The sequence below is a fragment of the Furipterus horrens genome, unplaced genomic scaffold, assembly GCF_987537825.1.
Source record: "Furipterus horrens unplaced genomic scaffold, mFurHor1.1.pri manual_scaffold_2, whole genome shotgun sequence".
Taxonomy (NCBI): Eukaryota; Metazoa; Chordata; class Mammalia; order Chiroptera; family Furipteridae; genus Furipterus; species Furipterus horrens.
This window is the reverse complement of record NW_028327172.1, coordinates 64,403,502-64,424,970: the sequence shown is the minus strand read 5'-3', so window position 1 is coordinate 64,424,970 and position 21,469 is coordinate 64,403,502. Positions and strand designations below refer to the sequence as shown.

General features: G+C 36.0%; 1 protein-coding gene across 2 annotated transcripts in view; it reads left to right on the top strand.

The window, feature by feature from the left end:
• Positions 1-21,469, top strand: part of CEP126 (centrosomal protein 126) — an 85,981-nt gene that overhangs the window by 37,519 nt on the left and 26,993 nt on the right. For both annotated transcript variants that reach the window (XM_090267827.1, XM_090267826.1), the window contains exons 5-6: positions 11,412-11,610; positions 15,212-17,357. In XM_090267827.1, the coding sequence (XP_090123953.1) occupies positions 11,412-11,610; positions 15,212-17,357 (2,345 nt within the window). The remainder of the gene's footprint in view (positions 1-11,411; positions 11,611-15,211; positions 17,358-21,469) is intronic.

The window sequence follows — 21,469 nt, the reverse complement described above, 5'->3', positions numbered from 1 at the left end:
TTAATAAGTAATGAAACCATTTATCAAAATGAGGGCTATTAGAGAAGAAGCTGTTTAAAGGAGGGAGTAACTGGAAGAAAATAGTAAATTTGGGTTTGAGGCACTTACAGGATATTCCATAATCAGTTTCTCATGGCACAAAATCTGGGCCATAAATATAGATATGATAGTTAGTTGCCTATTAATAGATGAATCTAAAGCCATAGTTCATTAGCCACCAGTGGTAATCTTGAGTTCAGCTAAACAAACTCCCATGACTACAATAAGCAGGGTTTGACTTCAAACAGAGGACAGAAAAAAACCTCATGTCAGCACTCAACATTCTTCAATAGGGGGACTCTTCGTGGCAGGCTACAAAGCAGTCAAGAGCTAGTTTTGTTTTGTTTTTTTTTCTTTAGATTATTATTTTATTTTTCAATTACAATTGACATTATATTAGTTTCAGGTGTACACCCCATTGATTAGACATTACATAACTTACTAAGTGATCATCTCAATAAATCTTGCACCCATCTGACACCATACACAATTATTAGGATATTATTGACTATATTCCCTATACTGTACTTGACATTTCATGACTATTCTGAAACTACCAATTTGTACTTCTTAATCCTTTTACCTTTATCACTCATCCCCTAACCCCCTCCCATCTGGCAACTCTCAAAATGTTCTCTGTATCTATGAGTCTGTTTCTATTCTGCTTATTCACTTATTTTCTTTTTTAGACTTGATTATTAATAGTTATGTATTTATTGCCATTTGTTGTTCATGTTTTTTATCTTTTATTTTTTCTTCTTCTTAAAGAAGATCCTTTAACATTTCATATAATAGTGGTTGGGTGGTGATGAACTCTTTTATCTTTTTCTTGTCTGGAAAACTCTTTATTTGTCCTTCAATTCTAAATGGTAATCTTGGTTGTAGGTCCTTGCTTTTCATCACTTTGGATATTTCTTGCCAGTCCCTTCTGGCCTGCAAAATTTCTTTTGAGAAATCAGCTGACAGTTTTATGGGAACTAACTGCCTTTCTCTTGCTACTTCTAAGATTCTTTCTCTGTCCTTAACCTTTGGCATTTTAATCTTATGTGTCTTGGTGTGGGCCTTTTTGGGTTCATATTGTTTGGGACTCTGGTGGGAACTCCCCTGTAGGTAACCACTAACTTCTTTTCTCCTGTTGCTTTTAAGATTCTCTCTTTATCTTTAACCTTTGGCATTTTAATTATGATGTGTCTTAGAGTAGGCCTTGTTGCATCCATTTTGTTTGGGACTCTCTGTGCTTCCTGGACTAGCATGTCTATTTCCTTCACCAAATTAGGGAAATTTTATTTCATTATTTTTTCAAATAGATTTTCATTTTTTTTGCTCTTTCTCTTCTCCTGGCATCCCATGATGCGAATGTTGGAACGCTTGAAGTTGTCCCAGAGGTTGCTTACGCTACCCTCATTTTTTTGGATTCAGTTTTCTTCTATTTTTAAAACTGTATTTTATTGATTGAGCGTCGGCCTGCGAGCTAAGTGTCGCTGGTTCGATCTTCCAGTCAGGGCACATCAGAGAAGGAAAACTCTGATTCCAAAAAACCTCCGCTGCCTTGCGGCATACCTCTTCAGGGGAAAGGCTAAGGGAGTAAACCCCGACAGAAAATCCGGAGCCGGAGTCCCTAAGGCGGTTTGACGTTGTAGTCAACACCGGCAACTCCTGCGGCGCACCTGAAGCCAAGCTGTATTGACTCCGTCTTTCCCTTGGATCCTTCAGCTGCGAAGGGAGGGGGGGTCTGCTGCATGGGCAACAGCAGACCGTCCATATCACCCTGCCCAGGCTCTGTAGCTTCAGCTCCACTGGAGAGGACACTCCAGCGTCATCGCAAGATGTCGATTTAACACGGGAGGAGACAGATACCGTGTCACTCCCGAGTTGGACTGCACAACCATTCTCGGCGGTGCAGATAGACTCTTAAGAAGCTACACCATCATCTCTCGAGACGGACGGCTGCCGATTGTTTGGGACTCTTCACTTCTTGGATTTGTATGTCTATTTCCTTCACCAAGTTAGGGAACATTTTTGTCATTATTTTTTTCAAATAGGTTTTCAATTTCTTTCTCTCTCTCTTCCCTTCCAGCACCCCAGTGATGGGAATGTTGGTAGACTTGAGGTTGTCCCAGAGGCTCATTAAACTATCCTGGGATTCTTTTTTCTTTTTGCTGTTTTGATTGGGAGTTTTCTACTTCCTTATTTTCCAGATCTCTGATTTGATCCTCTGTTTCATTTACCCCACTGTTGATTCCCTCTAATGTATTCTTCATTTCTGACTGGTTCTTTTTTATGTGTTTCTGTCTCTGTTTTTATGTTTTCTATCTCTTTGTTGAAGTTCTCATTAACTTTGTCTACTCTTCCTCTAAGTTTATTGAGCATTCTTAGAACCAGTGTTTTAAAGTCTGCATCTAGTAGATTGCTTGTCTCCATTTTGTTTAGTTCTTTTTCTGGAGTTTTTCACTTGGGACATGTTTCTTTGTCTCTTCCTTTTGGCCATCCCCCTGTGCTTGTTTCTATGTATTGGGTAGAGCTGCTATATCTTCCAGGCTTGGTAGAGTGGCCTAATGTAGTAGGTGTTCTGTAGGGTCGAGTGGCACAGCCTCACGAGTCACCCAAGCTGGTATTCAAGGTGCAACCCCATGTGGGCTGTGTACACCCTCCTTTTGTAATTGAGAGTTGGTTGTTGTTAGCATATCAATAGAAGGGATTTACCCCCAGGATGATCAGGTGCAAGGACAGGCTGCAACACCAACCTCCAACCACCATTAAGAATCAGCACTGCTGGGGCCCACTCCACAGAGCAGGAGTAACTTCAGCAGGGCTCTGGTTCCCCGAGTTTACCCCTTGAGTGTGTCGTTTCTTGGGGTTGTTGGGTGGTGGTACTTTGATATGGTCTGAAGCTGTCCACTGGGTGTGCTGGCTCTGGGGCTCCCCAGGATGTGCAGGCCAAGGTCAGCTGCCACCTTTGTTCTGCCTAGGGCTACCTGGGTTGAGCTACAAAGCTACTTGTGCTGTACTTGGAAGTGCCCAGGCAAGGCCAAGCTGTGAACCAAGGCCAGCTTCTTCTAGTGCCAGGCCTGGGACCACTTAAGGAGTGCTTGTTTGAGAGATTTTAGGAAAATCTGAAACATAAGTCAAGACAGGCCATTACAGCTCTATGGCAAAACTACTGGAAACAGCTTGGCCCTGACTGGTATAGCTCAGTGAGTTGAGCGTCATCCTGCAGACTGAAAGGTCACTGGTTCAATTCCCAGTCAGAGCATGAGCCAGGGTTGTATCCCAGGTCCCCCAGTTGGGGATGTGCAAGAGGCAACCGATTGATGTTTCTCTCACACATGAATGTTTTCTCCCTCTCTCCTTCCTTTCCCCTCTCTCCAAAAAATAAGTAAACAAAATCTTTAAGAAAAAAAAAAAAAAGAAAGAAAGAAAAAGAAAAGAAAAAAGGAAAGAAAGAACCAGCTTGGATGGGACCAAAAGTTAGTGGGGCAGAACCTCAGGGAATCACCCAGGTGGGGCAAACAGTGTGAGCCAGGTTGACGGAATCTCAGATATGGCACCTGCCTGCCAGCTCTGTGGGGGGAGGGCTCAGCAAAGAAACAATGGCCTCCACCAGCCCAGCTCTCACCCTGATGGCAGACAATCTCTGTATGCCCCTGGTACTTTTCAAGCTGCTGCCCCAGTGCTGGAGCTCAGAGGAAGTGAGTCCCGATTTGGGCACTTTAAGAACAGCTGCTTGGAACTCCAGCCACCCTTCATTTCCCTCAGCCTCAATTTCCACTAGTTTTTACAGCCAGAAATTATGGGGACTTCTCTTCCTGGCACTGGAACCCTGGGGTGGGCAGCCTGTTGTGGGGCTGGGACTTTTCACTCCTCAGGGGGATCTCTGAATTCTTATTTGCCACACATGGGCATGGAATTAGCCCGTTCTGTGTCTCTACTCCTCCTACCAGTCTGATGTGGCTTCTTCTTAAAATCCCTAGTTGTAGGACTTCCATTCCATTCAGGTGGTTCTGAATGATGGTTGTTCTGTAGTTGTGGGAGGAGATGAGTACTGCATTTACCTGTGCTGCCATTTTGACTGGATGTCTCAAAAGAGTTATTCTTTACTATGCCCTTCTCATCACAAAGGACAGCTCAACTGTAAGGAAAAGAGATCACAATGTGTGGGCACATAGCCACTCTGGGTTAGAAATCCCATATTTCAAACTAAACCAATATTTCTTGTAATGACTCCATATAAATAGCTTCCAGGTCCATGCAAGAGTTATAAGAACTACCACTCTCAGAGAAATCCAAAGCTATAGCTTCCTACCAGATCTGTGGTTTACTAATAGTCCTCTCAGTCCAGATGCAGTTTACCAATGAAGGATCATTTTTAACATAATCTATGTGCCTTAAGATACAGTTTAAATCCTACTAATAATCCAGGGGAACAGATTTTGTTAACTCTACTCACAGACAGATATAGATAAGATCACATAGACAGTATAAATAAGATTACACAGAAAGTATATATGAATACATAGGCAAAGAAGAGGGCCACATATCTCTCAAAAATTCTAGCTTATAAAGGACAAGCAAAGAAAGACCCTGAGAAGGAGCAACCAGAGAAGTAGGAAAATAATCAGAAAAGCATGATAATATGAAAACAAAGGGAATTAAAGTCAGGAAAGATAGCAGTCAAAAGTAGCTATTTTTGCAATTATTAGGTTAGTTAATCATTAGCAAAATCAGTACATTGAAGTGGTAGAGATAGAAGCTAGATAGCAGTGTGTTAAGGAACACATAAAAAGTTGAGGCAGCAAAGGCAATATACTTATAGAGCACTTATGGAAAAACTTCTCTAAAAGGGAATATGGCAGACAATTAAAGGGGGTTTTTAGGGTCCAGGGGAAAGTTAGACTGATAAAAACTCGAAACTATTTAGTGTAGAAGTAATGTGCATTTTTGTCTACAGTTTTTTCACTCTTAGGTTTCTTTTTCTGTGTATCAGTTGTTATCCTTTGTGTTATTGGATATTTTTAATAAAAGCTCTTTGTACTGTGAATGAAAGGATAGAATTTTTTGCTTAACAGTGTACAGTTTCTTAAAGTCTTAGAAGAGGTATAATATCAGAACAACTTTGATTTCCCTGTAGCAAATAAACATATAGTTATCATTACACCAAATTTGTACTAGAACCATTAAATAACATATATCATCTTTGTTTTATGATAAATTATCTCCATTCTAAATTAGAATATATAGTTTTCATATTATTATTGTAATATATCCTATTGTAATAAACTGTTATGACTGACTTCATGATATCTCTATATACACACATATACACATATAAATATTATCAGCAATATTTGGAAAACAACATATGTATACAATTTGTAGAGAAAACACTATGGTTTGCTTATTTAAAAGTTCAACTTTCTTCACAGACAACTAGCAATATTAAATAATTGTGAAAATGCTTGTAAATTATAAAATGCTATACAAATACGAGATATTGAAATATTAATGATCAGGAGTAAGGTTAATAGAAATATATGTACTATTTATCACAAATATAATTAAGCTGCAAATATTGATGAGCTGTTGTTACATTAAAAATATTTTTTCTTAAGAATATAAACCTAAAATTCACTGAGAAATAAAGTACAGTCATGCACCAGTTAATGACCAAGATGCATTCTGAGAAATGTGTAGTTAGGCTATTTTGTCTTTTTACAAACATCATAATGTTCATACACAAACCTACATGCTATAGCCTACTACACACCTAGGTTATATGGTACAGCCTATTACTCCTAGGCTATAAGCCTATATCTATGGCATGTTACTATACAAAACGTGATATTAAATCAAGCACAAGTAAAAAGGATACAATCAATAGACACAGTAAAAACAAGATGTATGAGGCTGCTGCCATTGTACCATGCCACATGTTTTACAGTAACATTTTTTATAAGTAAAAAGAGCATACTCTAAAATAACAATTAAGCTCTCCCCCAGAGACTTCAGGATGGAGGTATAGGTAGACACAGCCCACATCCTCACACAACCACAGCAAACATTACAAATAAACTACAAAACTATCACCCAGAATTGTAAGGAAAAGAACTGTATGGAAATCCAACAACCAAGGAATTTAAAAAGTTACATTTATTCAGATGGGTTGGAGCGGCAGTCCCACACCTACATGTGGTAGATAAAAATCAGGATGGATATCTTGGGAGTGAAGGATCTCAGCCCCACATCAGACCACCCAGCCCAGGGTTCCAGTGCCAGGAAGAAGTGTCTCCATAACTTCTGGCTGCAAAAACCAGTGGGAATCAGGACGGCAGAAGCAACTGGGGGATTATCAGGCATCTCCTCCTAAAGGGCCCTCAACAGACTTAGGTCGTAAGCCGACTCCCTCCCTTTAGGCTTCAGCACTGGGACAGCAGCTTGAAGGGTACCAGTGTCATATGGAGAGAAACTGAAGTGTCTGGTATTAGGGCGAGTGCCAGGGGACAGCTGCCTCCCAGACAAAACTTTAGAGGACAGGCAGAGGCCATTGTCCCTTTTCTGATCCCTTTACCATGCAGACCCATATATCTTAGACTCCCTCAGCCTGGTTCACGGGATTGCCCCACTCAGGCAATTACCTAAGGCTCCACCTCAACCAAGTTGCATGCTCCCTCTTCTACATTAGGCCATGCTACTAAGACAGGGAGTCAAAGCAGCTCTACTTAATCCATAGAAACAAACACAGTGAGGCTGCCAAAATGAGGAGGCAAAGAAATATGGCCCAAATGAAAAAAAATAATAATAACAGGAAAAAACTCCAGAAAAAGAACTAAACAAAATGGAGATAAGCAATCTATCAGATGCAGAGTTCCAAACACTGGTTATTAGGATATTCAAGGAACTCACTGGGTACATATAAAAGACCCAGGCAGAAATAAAAGTTACACTAAGTGAAATAAAAACTTACAGGGAATCAACAGTGGAGTAGATAAAACCAAGAATCAAATCGGTGTATTGGAACACAAGGAAGAAAAAAAAATCAACCAGAAGAGCAAGAAGAAAACAGAATTTAAAAGGGTGAGGATAGGGTAAGGAACCTATAGGACAACTTTAAACATACCACCATTCAAATCATAAGGGTGCTGAAAGAAGAGAAAGAGAAAGAAATTGAAAACTTATTTGAAAAAATAATGAAAGAAAACTTCCCTAATTTGGGGAAGTAAATAGACATACAAGTCCAGGAGGCACAGGGATTCCCAAACAAGATGGATGCAAATACATCATAATTAAAATGCCAAAGGTTAAAGGTAAGGAAAGAATCTTAAAAAGCAGAGAGTAACCTACACAGGAGTTACCAGAAGACTGTCAGCTGATTTCTCAAAAGAAACTTTGCAGGCTAGAAGGGACTGGCAAGAAGTATTCAATGATGAAAAGCAGGGATGTACAGCCAAGATTACTTTATCCAGAAAAGCTATCATTTAGAATGGAAGGACAGATAAAGTGCTTCCCAAACAAGGTAAAGATAAAGGAGTTCATCATCACCAAGCCATTATTATAGAAAACGTTAAAGGGGTTTACTTAAGAAAAGAAGATCAAAACTATGAACAATTAAAATGGCAATAAATTCACAACTATCAATAACTGAACCTAAAAAACAAACAAAGCAAGCAAGCAGAACAGAAACAGAATCATAGATATGGAGATCATTTGGAGGGTTACCAGTTGGAATGGAGAAGTACAAATTGGTAGGTACAGAATAGGCAGGAAGATGTTAAGGACAGTATAGGAAATGAAGTAGCCAAAGAACTTACATGCACAGGATTGGCAGAGGGAATGGGGGTGGGGGGGTACCTGGTAGATGGGGGCAAGGAGGGAAAAATTGGGACAACTGTAATAGCATAATCAATAAAATATATTTAAAAATAAAAATAAAATAAAAGAATGATTAAAAGTATAGTATAGTAAATACATACATAGTCATTTGTTATCATTATCAAGGATGCTGCACTATACATAATTGTATGTACTATACTTTTATATGACTGGCAGTGTGGTAGGTTTGTTTACACCAGCATCATGACAAACACATGAGGAATGTGTTGGGCTAAGATGATACAATGGCTATGACATCCCTAGATAATAGAGATTTTTTATTTCCATAATACTCTTACAGGACTACAGGCATATATGTGGTCTGTTGTTGACCAGAACATCATTATGCAGCAATAACTATAATACCAAGAAACAGGGAACTCCAAAGAAATGCAGATATATCAGTATTTATAAACAGTTGCTTTAATATGAAAACTATTAATAAATGATAAAAATAATTTAAGATGTTAGTAATGTGGTTATTTTTTTAAACCACATGAAAAAATGGAAGGCATTCAAGGTTTAAGCCTCAAGAAAAAGCAGAGAATGTATTCATATGAAAATCAAAGTTGCCTCAGGAAATAATGATAAAAGAATGATAATTAGGGACCTATATTAAACATGTAAGTAATCAGTTTTCCACCCCATGCAAATCTTTATCACAAGGATAGTATATTTAACCCTTCTGGTAGATGTAGGGTAAAATAAGCTATATTTATTCTCATGTTAAATTTTTTATTCTTTAAATGATGTTAGATATCTATCTCCAATATCCATGTATTTGTGGTGAGACCATAAATTCTAATATGCATGTTACACTGAGAAATCTGTGTAAAAACAAACTAAATCTGGCCAGACCTGTGAAGTAGTCTATTTGACCTCTATTTTTCCTTTGTACTAGTACTTTAAACCAGATTATCTAGCCTGTATTCATTATCCATGTGACTATCAGACTTCTGAGAGGTGAAAATATTCTAAGAACAAGGAATGAGAAAAGGGGAACCTGAATAAGCTACGTACCTTTCTTAGCCTGTGTGAGAGCACTCTGGTTGAACAAAGATCATGCATGGACTCCTAAAGACAAAAAATAATATTAATTAAAAGCCTAGAGGCAACCCAATATACCAGAAAACCATCTTAATAAGGCTGTCTCTCTACCTGCCTGCCACATGCTTTTCCACCTGTGCAGATTCATTCCTGACCGTCCAGCTGTCTCCACATCTGATCCCTACTTACTTGATCAGCCGTCTCCTTCATGGGCCCCATTGCTATCCCACCATTCCCAAATTCTTCCAAGCTATCCAGCTGTTTCTCCCACCCGGCAGCCCTATCCCTTGCCTGTCCATCCACCTGTCCCCTCTACTCTTCCAAAGACATTTTTACCATCTCCATTATTGTCCTACCCAATTAAATATCTTCCTCGCCCTCCAGCCCCAGTTACTCCCAGCTTTTCTAGCAGTTTCCCTTTCCTACCAGCCCCAATTCCTTCTGGCCCACCTGACCATTTACCACAGCCACCCCTAAGTTCCGCAACCATTCCTGATTCTGACTCACAGAGCAAATTATTTTACAAAACTTTCAGGCGCAAACATTTCCTTCCAGTACAACATTGTACACCAGCCACTCTAATGCCTACCCTTGTTCACCGCTCCCTTCCAGCTCAACTGGTTGTTTCCCCTACCCCTTTGGATGCTCTCCCAGCATTGAAGCCTTCCAGTTTATTCAGTCATCCCCCTCAACAACTGGTCCCCACTCTTTCTGATAACGCTTCGTTGACTGAACATCCTGCTAGCTTAGGTCCTTTTCAGTCAGTCCAGCAATCTTTTCCACAGACCACATTGTCAAATCTGCCCCAGGCCTCTGCAGACCACCCGCCTACCTCAGTTCTCTCCCATCCACCGCCCTGTCATTCTCCATCCTCTTCTTTGTCTTCATCTCCTTCTCCTTCTACATCCTCTTCGTCACCATCTGTACAGTGCTCTTCTTCATCCATTCCTGCTCCTCTTTCACCCTCTTCCTCTACGTCTCCATCCTTACCTCCCACATCTGTCCCTCTTTTTTCCTCACCTTTGCATTCAACTCCCTCTCCATGTTTGCTTCCAACTTATTTAGATTTTCCCTCTCCAGTTTCTCCTGTGTCTTCTTCCTTTTTGATTTCTTCTTCTTTTCCCGCAATGCTTCACTCTCCATCTCTTTCTACCTCCCCATCTCCTTTTATTCCTATCCATCCCTTGAATCCTCCTCACTGGGGGAAGAAAGTAGAGAAGAGAAGAGAAGCAAGTGGAGTAGTGAAGATGAAATAGAGAAGAAAAAGTTGAGAGGCAACAACTTTAAAGGTAAATAAATTGAGTTTATTAGATATTTTGTAGATTTAGCAATATTTTGTTTGGGAAGGGTGACTGAAGGAAGAACTATGTAAGACTAGAAAGGCCTAAAAGGAAGAGACAGAAACATACTTTCAGTGTTCAGAAGTTTGTGTTAAATAACTTCTTGCTCTCCTTGATTTCCCTGTGGTCACAAAAAGGTAGTCAGGAATCTAGTAGTCATTGACTCAGATTATTTCAGTTTGTCCAAATAAAGATATATATGGGTATTGGAGATAGATATATGTCATATACCTAACCTTCAAAACATTTTTATCTTTATTGACTTGAGTAATTAAATTCAAATGAATTAGGAACAAATGCCCTTGGGAGTCACACTAATGGCCCCAGTGCAGCAGCAGTCATCATTTTTTATATACCTCATCCCCATCCCACCCTTACCCTAATTCTCCCCTTTGGTCTTTGTTTTTCACTCTGTACATATGCTGAAATGTAATACGCTGTAAGTTTCTAGAAGATGCATATTTCTAATAGAAGATGATATCATCCCCTGATGATTTTTTGGTGGCATTTTGGCACACTAAAAGTAGACTCTACACTAAAAATACCATTCTGTGGCATAAAAAACATGCTTATATATATATGATACAACTGAAAAAAAATATATGCATGTTCCTCAATGGAGTAAGATCCAAGCATCCAAACCTAGTATACTAAAATGGAAATTCCTGCCTGCCCTTACAAGCAATTTTTATATTTTCTATCTGCCTGAATCTTCAACTAACTTTATTAGAGTTATAGGAATACGTACCAGCCATGACATCAACTCAGAGCTAAAGGTAATGCAATTATTATTATCCAGATAGGAAAGCTCTTAAAGAACTGAGGACTGCCTACACATTTACAGGAATTCCTTCTATATCTGTCCTAATAAAGCCATGAATAATTGGGCATTCCTACATGAAGGTGGAGTGCTTTATTAGAACTATAATCCCACAACCATTTTTATTCTACTATTGACTGCCTTCAATTCCCATTCTAATATGTCTATATATTTCTCCAATATCCTTATATGTGGTTATCTGGGCACGCATACACACTACATGAATGTGTCATTTATGTGTATATAAAAAAGTTAACTTTATTTAAATGTGCTAAGTATTTTTTATGTATGGTTCACAGAGCTATAGATAATACCTTACCTTCATCACTATCAAAAAATGATCAGAAGCATCAGAAACATCTCATATCCAAAATCAATTGTGATAAAGAAATGAAGGAAAACAGCAGGACAGACTTGGCTACTAACAAAGATGCATTCCAGCTTAAACTAGTGGAAGCTCAGCAACTTCTAGAAGATCAGCATCTAAGCAGTTTGCAAGTATGAAACTATAAATATGGTATTAATATTTTAAGATCTAGTAATAATTCTGTCCATTTTTGCAGTGTTCTCCACTAAAGGAATGTATGCTATTTGCCAATTTTAGGCCATGAAAGAGAATGTGGATGAATCAGTACATATTCATCACGGGTACCAGAAAAATAATTTTTAGTTTTTTCCCTTACCTTTTATTCATTTTTTTTCTCTGCTTCCTCAATTCTTTTTCTGATCTCACATTTCAAAAAATATGCTTTATGAATGTTATTTTCTGACAAACATGAAAGCTATTTGAAAATATAGTGTAATACATGTTACTGTTTGAGATTAACTTATAAAATGCAGCCTGAAAATTATAACACATGTGGACATTAGGTCCTTAATGAAAATAGGGTACAATTAGCTGGAAATGACATTTATATTCTATCACTTAGGGTATTTACTATGCTATTATGCCACCAATGCATGGGATTTCAGCTGATTTTCCTGAAATTTTCATACATTTTATTTTTCATGAGTAATTACACACATTTATCATATTCTTAGTAGGCTGATATCAAGATTAAGTTCATAACTTTGGCCTGACTCATTTAACAGCTAAGCAACAGTGTCAAAGCTAAAAAAGCAAAGCAGGAAACTTCTTCTGGCTATGATAAAGTGACTTTCTGCCATAAATAACTATGATTCTGAGTAAAATGTGTGAAACAAATGTTTTTAGACATTAAATAATAGGTAGTACAGGATATGATCTTGGAAAGAAGGGGAAAAATGAGATAAGCCCTATGACCATACAGGCTTTTTACCTGTACATATTCTCTGGATAACCTTCAAAAAAATCCATGGGTTATCCAACTTCCTGTCAAAAAAAAAAAAAAAAGAAAGAAATTTAATACTCTCTGAAAGAAGACTGAAATCTAGACACAAACAGAGTGCTCACAATGTCCAACATTCAAACCCAAATTACTAGACCTGTGAAAAAGCAGGAAAATATAGCCCATAAATAAGAAAAAAATTAGTCAATATAATCAGATGCAGAAATAATAAAGATAATGGAATTAACAGGCAGGAATTTAAAATCATTTTTATAACTATTTCAAGGACTTAAAGTAAAAATGAACATAATGAAAAAGGATATTTTAAAGGAACCAAATAGACCTAGATCTGAAAAAGCATAATATTTAAAACGAAAATTTCTCTGGATGGGCTTAACAGTGTAGGCATTACAGACAAAAAGATCAGTGGACTTGAAGACATGAAAGTAAAAATCATCCAATTGAATCACTGAGAGAAAAAGACTGGAAAAAATAAACAGAACATTATTGACCTGTGAGACCATATCAAGCAATATAACATCCATTTAATTACCGGTAACATCCCACAAAGGGGAGAGGGAATATTTAAAGAAATAGTGACTGAAAATGTTTCAAGTTTGATAAAACTATAAATCCACAGATCCAGGAAGCTCAATAAACTCCAAGACACATACATATGTACGTGTGTGAACACACACATAGAAACACACATCAAAGGCGCAGCAAAATCAAATTAATCCAGAAGAGAAAAAGATATGTTACATGGGCGTGAACAAAGATACGGTAGACTACTACCTTCAAACCAAAATACATTGAAACATTTTTTAAGTTCTGAGAGAAGATAAAAATGACCAACCCAGAATCCTTTATCCAACTAAAATATTCTGAAATGAAGGAAAAATAGGCATATTCAAATAAACTGAACACCACTGCACTACACCAGCATCTGCACTACAAGAAATGCTGTAGGAGGTTTTTCAAGCAGAAGGATCTGTAGTGACAGAAAGCAGATTAGTAGTTATTTTGTTGAGTAGGAATTCACTGCAAGAAGTATGAGGGAACTTTTGGCAGATGGAAAAGTTCTATATATTGTTTGGTAGGTGGTTATGGGTGAAAAATTTATCAAAACCCATTGAACTATGCATTTAAAATAGGTACATTTTATTGTAGATAAGCGTCCTCAATAAAATTGATTTTAAAACTAAAACGTTCACAGAAAAAACCTTAAACACAAAGTGTGTTATGTCTAGTACAATTTGTATCAGTAACTTAAAAGCAAAACTTGACGCTGATCGTATTTCATTACTTAGTGGTGAGAAAAATTCTGGGAAAAAACATAGTGTAGTGAAATCAGAAATTACTGAACTTCTTTTGAGGTGCTTTGGGAGATGAGGCCATTACAGACCTATTCAAAGAGAAATTTTAGAGCCATGGACATCACGTTCATTTAGAAGGAACTTCTAAACCCAAATTTCTGAATCTCATTATATGCAGTCTCAGAGGAAGTCCTCCAGGACTTCCAGTTTCCTTAACATTATTAATTTAAAATAACTCAGTTTCAAGAAGAGGCATTGAAGGAGCTGTGCTCTGTTTTGTCCTCCTAATTAGGTTAAGTGACCAACACTTTAAAAAGAGATCACAGTAATGAAGGATGTGATAGGCAGGGGCCAAATGCTAGTAATATCAACCCCCTGTGAATTCATTTTCAAAACTTGTTTCACATTAATATAACAATCAGTAATCATTAACTATGCAAACTAAAATATTTCTATTCTATAACTGATTTTCTTGTTTTCTTAGTTATTTTCTGGGCTAGAAAAATAATGTATTTTGGTTTAATATCAGAATATTTAATTTTAATAAAATTTATGAAAAATCTTAAGGGACACTAATTTTCTTTCTTTGAATCCATTTAACTTTTTTGGCCACATTTACAATTTAAAGTATTCTTGAATTTGTTTCTATGTATGTAATACAGAATTAATGCATTCTAGATATGTGTAAGAAATAAGAAATATTTTAAAATATTTACCATACTTTGAAGTGATAATGAAATTTTCTTAAAGGCTGATAAAGTCCATGAAATTTCAATAAAATAGTTATGAGAATGTCTATGGAATTTATGGAAATTATTACTCTGCTAAATCTCAGAAAAAAAAGAGAGCCATTAGAAATCAAGTTTTCAATCCTAAATCCACATTAGAATTACCTGGAAATTTTTAAAGTAATAATACCAGTATATGGACCCCATCCAAGTATTAAATCGGCAGGACTCAGGCATAGATATTTTTACAAATCTTATGTAATTCAAACATGCAGCCAACTATGTAGACCACGACATTAACTTTTACAAAAAGATGTAGCCTTTCAACAGGAAATTCACATTAGAGTCATAGAGCTTTTAGGAGCTTCATTCAAGTCCAGTGAATGTTTCAGGAAAAAATACCATTTGTAAATAATTTTTTCAGAATGTCACATGCTGTATGAAATCTTCATTCTCTGAAAGGAATAGCAATAGCAAAATTATTTCCTAAGCTATAACTGTAGCTAGAATAATTGGATGGTTACTTTAGGCAAAAAGTTTATTAGAGTCCTTATTTCCCTCTTTTTCACTCTGAGGACTGCTCTAGGGATATAGACTATTTGTATATTACACTGTTAATAATCATTTTACTATATTTTACATGCTAAGGAGAATTGGGCTTAGTAATAACAATGTTGAATGATAAATTTTGACATTTAAAAATGCATAAGCTATAAAACTTCATTCTTTTTATTTTTATTTTTTTCAGAAATTTTCTGATGAAGTTTATCAGATAACAAATTCTGAAACCCTCTCAAGTGTAGACAGTCTTGAAGCTGGAGAGCATGAAGAAATCTATTTAACACTTATTAATAAGGAGCCATCCATGTCAATCCAGCAGAATTCTGCTTTGCTCAAGTCAGCAAATCTACAATCAATTAATCTAAGCTGCTTTGATGAAGATAAACTGTCGTTCTCTAAAACTCAACATATAAATAATTGGCTAATAAATTTAGATGATCCCAATACTCAAAATGTCAAACCTTTCTCAGATATTTTGAGTAAACCTAATGTTCTACCTTCACATGAATGTTTTAATAGTAAAGAACAAAATTCATCTGTTCTCTGTAGAACTGTGGAAAGAGCCACAAATACTACCAGTAATCTAGTAGGCTTTGTATATAGTCCCCCCATATTTGTATACAATAAAGGGAGCAAAAAGACCTATGAAAACAGCACTGTGAGGACAACTGACTCCTCTTCTGGGGCATTCAAAAGGGAGAGATCTTTTGTTACTGGGAGCCCAACATTTAAAGTCAGCAACTCCTGGAACACTCCAGATTCTCCAGCGCAAGAGATGGCTACAATTTCAGAGCAACTGAAATATTCTGAGTTACCTCAAGAAAATAGAGCTACTTCAATTCCTACTTCATTTGTACCTACGGCAACATCTTTATTTTTGCCACCTAATACACAATCAGCTAAACCTTTACCAACCAACAGTATACATATCAAAGAAATCAACCCAGTGCAGTGTTCTGATAAATTAGGAGAATTGAAAGATGCTAAATATGAACAGATAAAATATTTTAATTGTAATAAGGAAGAATTGCCTTTATTTTCAGACAATTTTCCAGCTGCCTACATACCTCACAACTCTGATTCAAAAGATAAAAAACAGAAAATAACTGAAATGTCTACATCATTGTCTAATATAATTTCTAATTATGATTTAGTTGGTCAGCACAAGAAAATGAGATACAATATTCATGAGGGAAGCAGTGTGAGGTTTCTTAAAAGTATTTTAAAAAAAGAATCTAAATATGAACATGATTATTTCAAGGCACTAGTAATAAATCAAGGCTTTAAGTTAGGAAATCAAAAAGCAGGAGCTATCAGAGATAGTATTGAATTAACAAAAGAAAAAGGAAAAAGTGCAGAAATTTCAAAGACTATTAAAAAGTTGAGGTGGTTTGATGAAACTGGAGATACGGGAATAAATGCTGAAGATAATCATTCACTGAAAAATAGAATAGAAATATCTCAACAATGGGCTCAACCACTCCACATGCAAACTAATAGTGATGCTGTCAGCAACATACTTAGTGTTCCTGCTTGTACTGTAAATTCTAATACAGAAAAGCCCAAGGATGATTCTGTCTCTGAAAATGTTGCTGCTTCAGGAGGATCTGGAACTAACCATGCGTCTTTGAACTGTTTTATAGCTTCAGATTTTACCATTGCTAAACAAGCCTGGTCAGCCTCAGGAAAAGAGGAAAGTAAATCTATACATAGTGGTAATTCTAAAATTCAGAAAGCTGATCTACAAAGAGACAGAGCAAAGGTAATTAGAACAAAATCTGCTAAAGTTCAATCAGGGTTTATATATCCGAACAGAAAAAGCACTGTTATTCGAACACAGTCTGCAAGCAAAGCCAACACATTTTTACAAGCTCAGGGTAAATTAATTGTACCTCATCCTCTTAAATCTCCATCAAATATTAGGAGTGACAAAAATATACAGGTATCTCAGTGTCAATCAAAAATGCCTGAAAATTCTCAAAACATTATTACAAATAACTATTTTAATTCAACACATGTGCTTCCAACAGAACACAAGTTGAATCAGTGGAATAAAGAAAGTAATATTCCGCCCTCACATGTTTGTTCTGACTCAGTCACTGTGATGCCATCTCTACCTTATTGTTCTTCTGAGTGCCAAACTTTGGCAAAAATAAATCATTCAAACAGCACTGAAATCATTGCCCAACAAGATGGGACATTATATTGCACCCAAAAGTGTCCTGTTTATGAAGAAAGTCATCACTCTGTGGCTTTTAGACCTATTAAAGAAGAATTTGTTCCCTCATGGAAAAGAGAGCATAATATTCTGGGTCAGAATGAAAAGACTGCTGGTAAGAATAAATTTATATATTTTAATAGAGAAAATGTACAACTTTTAAAATTCATGAGAAATTCTTATTAAGGTATAGCAATATATACCTTTCGGATATTAATATTAAGTAATGACTTTATAGAAACAACTTATCTAACTTGCTATTGTATCCTTGTCTATCTAGTGGCTGAAATTTTTAAGAGAATCACTCAAGCTTTGCTCAACTAAAATTAGAAATTTTTACTAGCCTCCATTTTTTTCCATGACTTTTTTTGTTAGTTTAAAAGTGGGAGGACAAAGAATAGGGTCTAATTCTTATCCCATGTCACTCTGTCATTGCCCCCAATATTATAGTCAAAATGTCTATCAAAATAATTACAGAAAAAATATTCTTTAAATTATTCTGAATAAATGTTATAATATACTTTATTTTTTTAATGTTGAATTCAGTTGTTATAAGCTAATAATAGGTGTGCCAAACCCATCCATCCCCTTTCCAAAAGAGTGGCAGCTCCACTGTTATGTAATGTGTGTTGGTTTTCATATGGAAAAAATTTTTTTCAAAAGTTTTTTTGAAAGTTATTTCTCTACAGAATGTCATTGCCCTTTGTAGCCGGTTGATGCCTCATAAAGCTACTTTCCTCTGAGGGAATGGAGTAGGAACCCATAAATTTTTTTACCAGTGGGAATCAGTTGCCTGTTGAGCAATAGACAGGACTTGGGTGGGCGGCGGCAGGGCAGGTGGGTAGTGGGGAGAGAATCAGAAAAGCAATGCTTTCCTTTTTCCAAAGGTATGAATAAATATTAAGAAGATATAAATTGGGAGTTAATTTAAAACTGAATATTTAAAGTCTTCAATTAGACTGTGAGATTTTAAGAACAAGGAACTTTTTTATAATACATCACTGCATCCACAGGTCTTAACTGTGCCTGGCACTTAATAGACATCCAAACTTTTCTTGAAGTGAATGGACACAAGCCATATTGGCAGATGGAAAACTAAATGCAAAGACTTTAATCTAAAAATCTTCAGTATTTATCTTCAAAGTCATAGATTTTTAAAAAATTATATCTCTCAATAGAGTGGAATCACAAAAGTACTCTTCCACTCTCACATATTTGTTTTGACTCACTGTGAAGCCATCACTTTTTATCCAGCCATTTCACAATGTAACTTCAGTTTTCACACTGCCTCCAAAAGATGAAAGCGTCATACGGATTTGACATAAATTATGATGCTTACCTTTTTTGAGTTCCTTCTCTGCCGGTTACAGTGCCAAGTGCTTTATACTTATTGTCTCATTTATAATCTCATGACAATCCCAAGAAGTATTTTTATAATACCATTTGCAAAGAAGGAAATAGAATTGCTCAATGTCAAGAACTAGTAAATAACAAAATTGGTATTTTAATCCAAATATATGTGACTCCATGTTTTAATGTTTTTCTACTAAAACTATATAATAAATATAGTTATTAAGCTAATATATATCAGAGTCTAAGCTGATCAGGAAAAATATTAGTAACCATAGTTTGCCAATAGCTTAAGCATAAAAGGGTAGCATATTAAAATTACATTCTCATTCTCTGATAAGAGAATATATATGTACATCTGGAGAAACCAGTATTTAATCAAATGAGGTAGTTCTTAGGGATGTTTGTGTAAAGGGCAATGGAAAAGGTAATGAATTTTAACATTTTTTCCAGCCTTGTTTTTAAAGAGATAGAAGTATTCAGACTGTTGTATATGTCTACTTCATAATACAGTGATTATACTTAGAAAATCTAATATTAACAATACTAAATACTTTATAGTTCAGTCACTCAAACTTATTTTTTAAAACAATTTAAAATACTAAACATTGCAAAGGACTCTTTTACTAATACTGGATTATAGTTCAATGAGCATCTGTTCTTTTTTTTTTTTCATACTCTCCTGTTCACTGGGTCATTTTTATTCTCACACTCAATGTATCCAGGGTTGGAAACTATGGAGAGCATCTTCCTCTCCATTAGCATTTCCAGAACTCTCAAGTAAAGCTCTCCAGTAAAAACTTGATTTCTTTGAAGCCCAAGCCATTCAACTATACCACCTCCTAACCTCTCAAGTCATTTCTTCCCTCAAAGATGACTTTGGCATCTGGTTCCAAGTCTTTCTTTCTATGCGGTCTCTGCCAAAATGCTACTGATTCAGCATTCATGTATCTAAACAATCCCACACTGATCTTTCTCAATTCTTTCTTATCTCTAATAATTTTCTGTAACACTCTGCCTCAAGAATCCATTCCCTATGTCATACCTTAGGTCTTGTCATACCATAACTCCTCTACATCTAAAATCAGTAATTCAACTTTCATCCTCCTCTCTGACTACCATATGGTACCATATGCACAAGCATATTTAAACCAATGGAATAGAATACACTCTAGAAACAGACCCACATGCTTGATTTTTGACAAAAGTGGCACTTCATAGCAGGGAAAAAAAGACTTGTCTTTTCATTAAACAGTACTGAGTCATTTAGATGATCATATAGTATTAATAAAACGACCCTTAACTCACACCATATATAAAACTCTATTCCAGGTAAACTGTAGGTAAAAATATAAGAAGTGAAAAAGAAATACTTCTAGAAGATAACATAGACTTTAGGATGGGCAGAGACTTCTTACCCAGACATAATAACACTAACCATTAAGGAGAAAATGGATAAATTGTACATTAAAATTAGAGATGTTTTCATGCAAAAATACCATAAAGATATTGAAAAGGCAAACCACAGAGTGAGAGAAGGCATTTATAATGTAAAATACTGACAAAGAGTTCATACTCTAAATACATAAAGAATTTCTACAATTAATAAGAAGACAACCCAATTATATCAGTCAGGGTTCAACCAGAGAAGCAGAACCAATAAGATATATTAAGATTTATTGCAAGGGATTGATTGGCTTACATGAAAATGGCGCGCTGTCTAGGCAAGTCTGAAATTTTTAGGGCAGGTTAGAAGTAAAGGTGTAGGTCAGAACTCGGAAGGGTAATCTAAAATTGCTATCCACAAACAGAATTTTTTATTCTCTCAAGAAAGCCTCAGTCCATCTTTTAAGGCCTTTGAACTGACTGAATGAGATATACAGGCACGATTATCTAGGGTAATGTTCCTTTCTTAAAGCAAACTGATTATGGATTTGAATAACATCTACAAACACCTTCACAGCAACACCTACATAAGTGTGTGATTGAATAACTGAGGACTGTGGACTAGGTGACACATCCAAAAGACCATCACATTGACTTTTTAAAGCCAAAATATTTGAATGAGTTTTTCACAAAAGAGGATAGCCAAGTGGACGATAAACATGAAAAGATCTCAGCCTCAGTCCTCAGGGAAATGGGCATTAAAACAATTAAGATACAGCTTTATTTTGAGTTGAGAGTAAAACTAACATATCTAGAATTTTTACTGAAGGCTAGAAATTTGGCCAGTGCAAACTATATTATTTTTGCAAAAATACCAAGTTTTTCAGCTTTGTATTAATTAGTAGATAGTATTTAAGTGCATGTATGTGAATGGGATAATACATAAATGGTTTTAAGCATACATTGTATCTGTTCCTGGGTTCAGTAATGTACAATCCCTAAAACTGAACATCTATATAAAGAACAGTAAAGCACAAATAATTATGTTACAAAACAAGGAAGTATAAAAGTATTGGTAGATCTTGCCTCTAGAAGATTTATGAACAGGATGAAGCAAGACAAAAATTCTTGATTTAGCAGTTACATGGCCAAGTTAATTTTCATTTAAGATACTTTTAAAGCTCTTCAAAAATGCAAAGAAAGGGGCTTCACAAAGATGGGGAAGACAATTCCAAGCATAGAAAACAGTCTAGAAACATTATTGCTATCTAGATTATCTCACTAGAAACTATAATATTTAGTATATCTAACACCTATCTTATTTAACATTTAGCATACCCATATGGGCGGGAATAAGCATAATACAGTGCTTTCTAAACTATAGATGATGACTTAGTGGATTGTGAAATCAACCTAATGAGTGGTAACCAGAATTTTTTAATGAAATATAATTTTAGATTCAGAATGTTCTAGAATAGAAATTATCAGAGT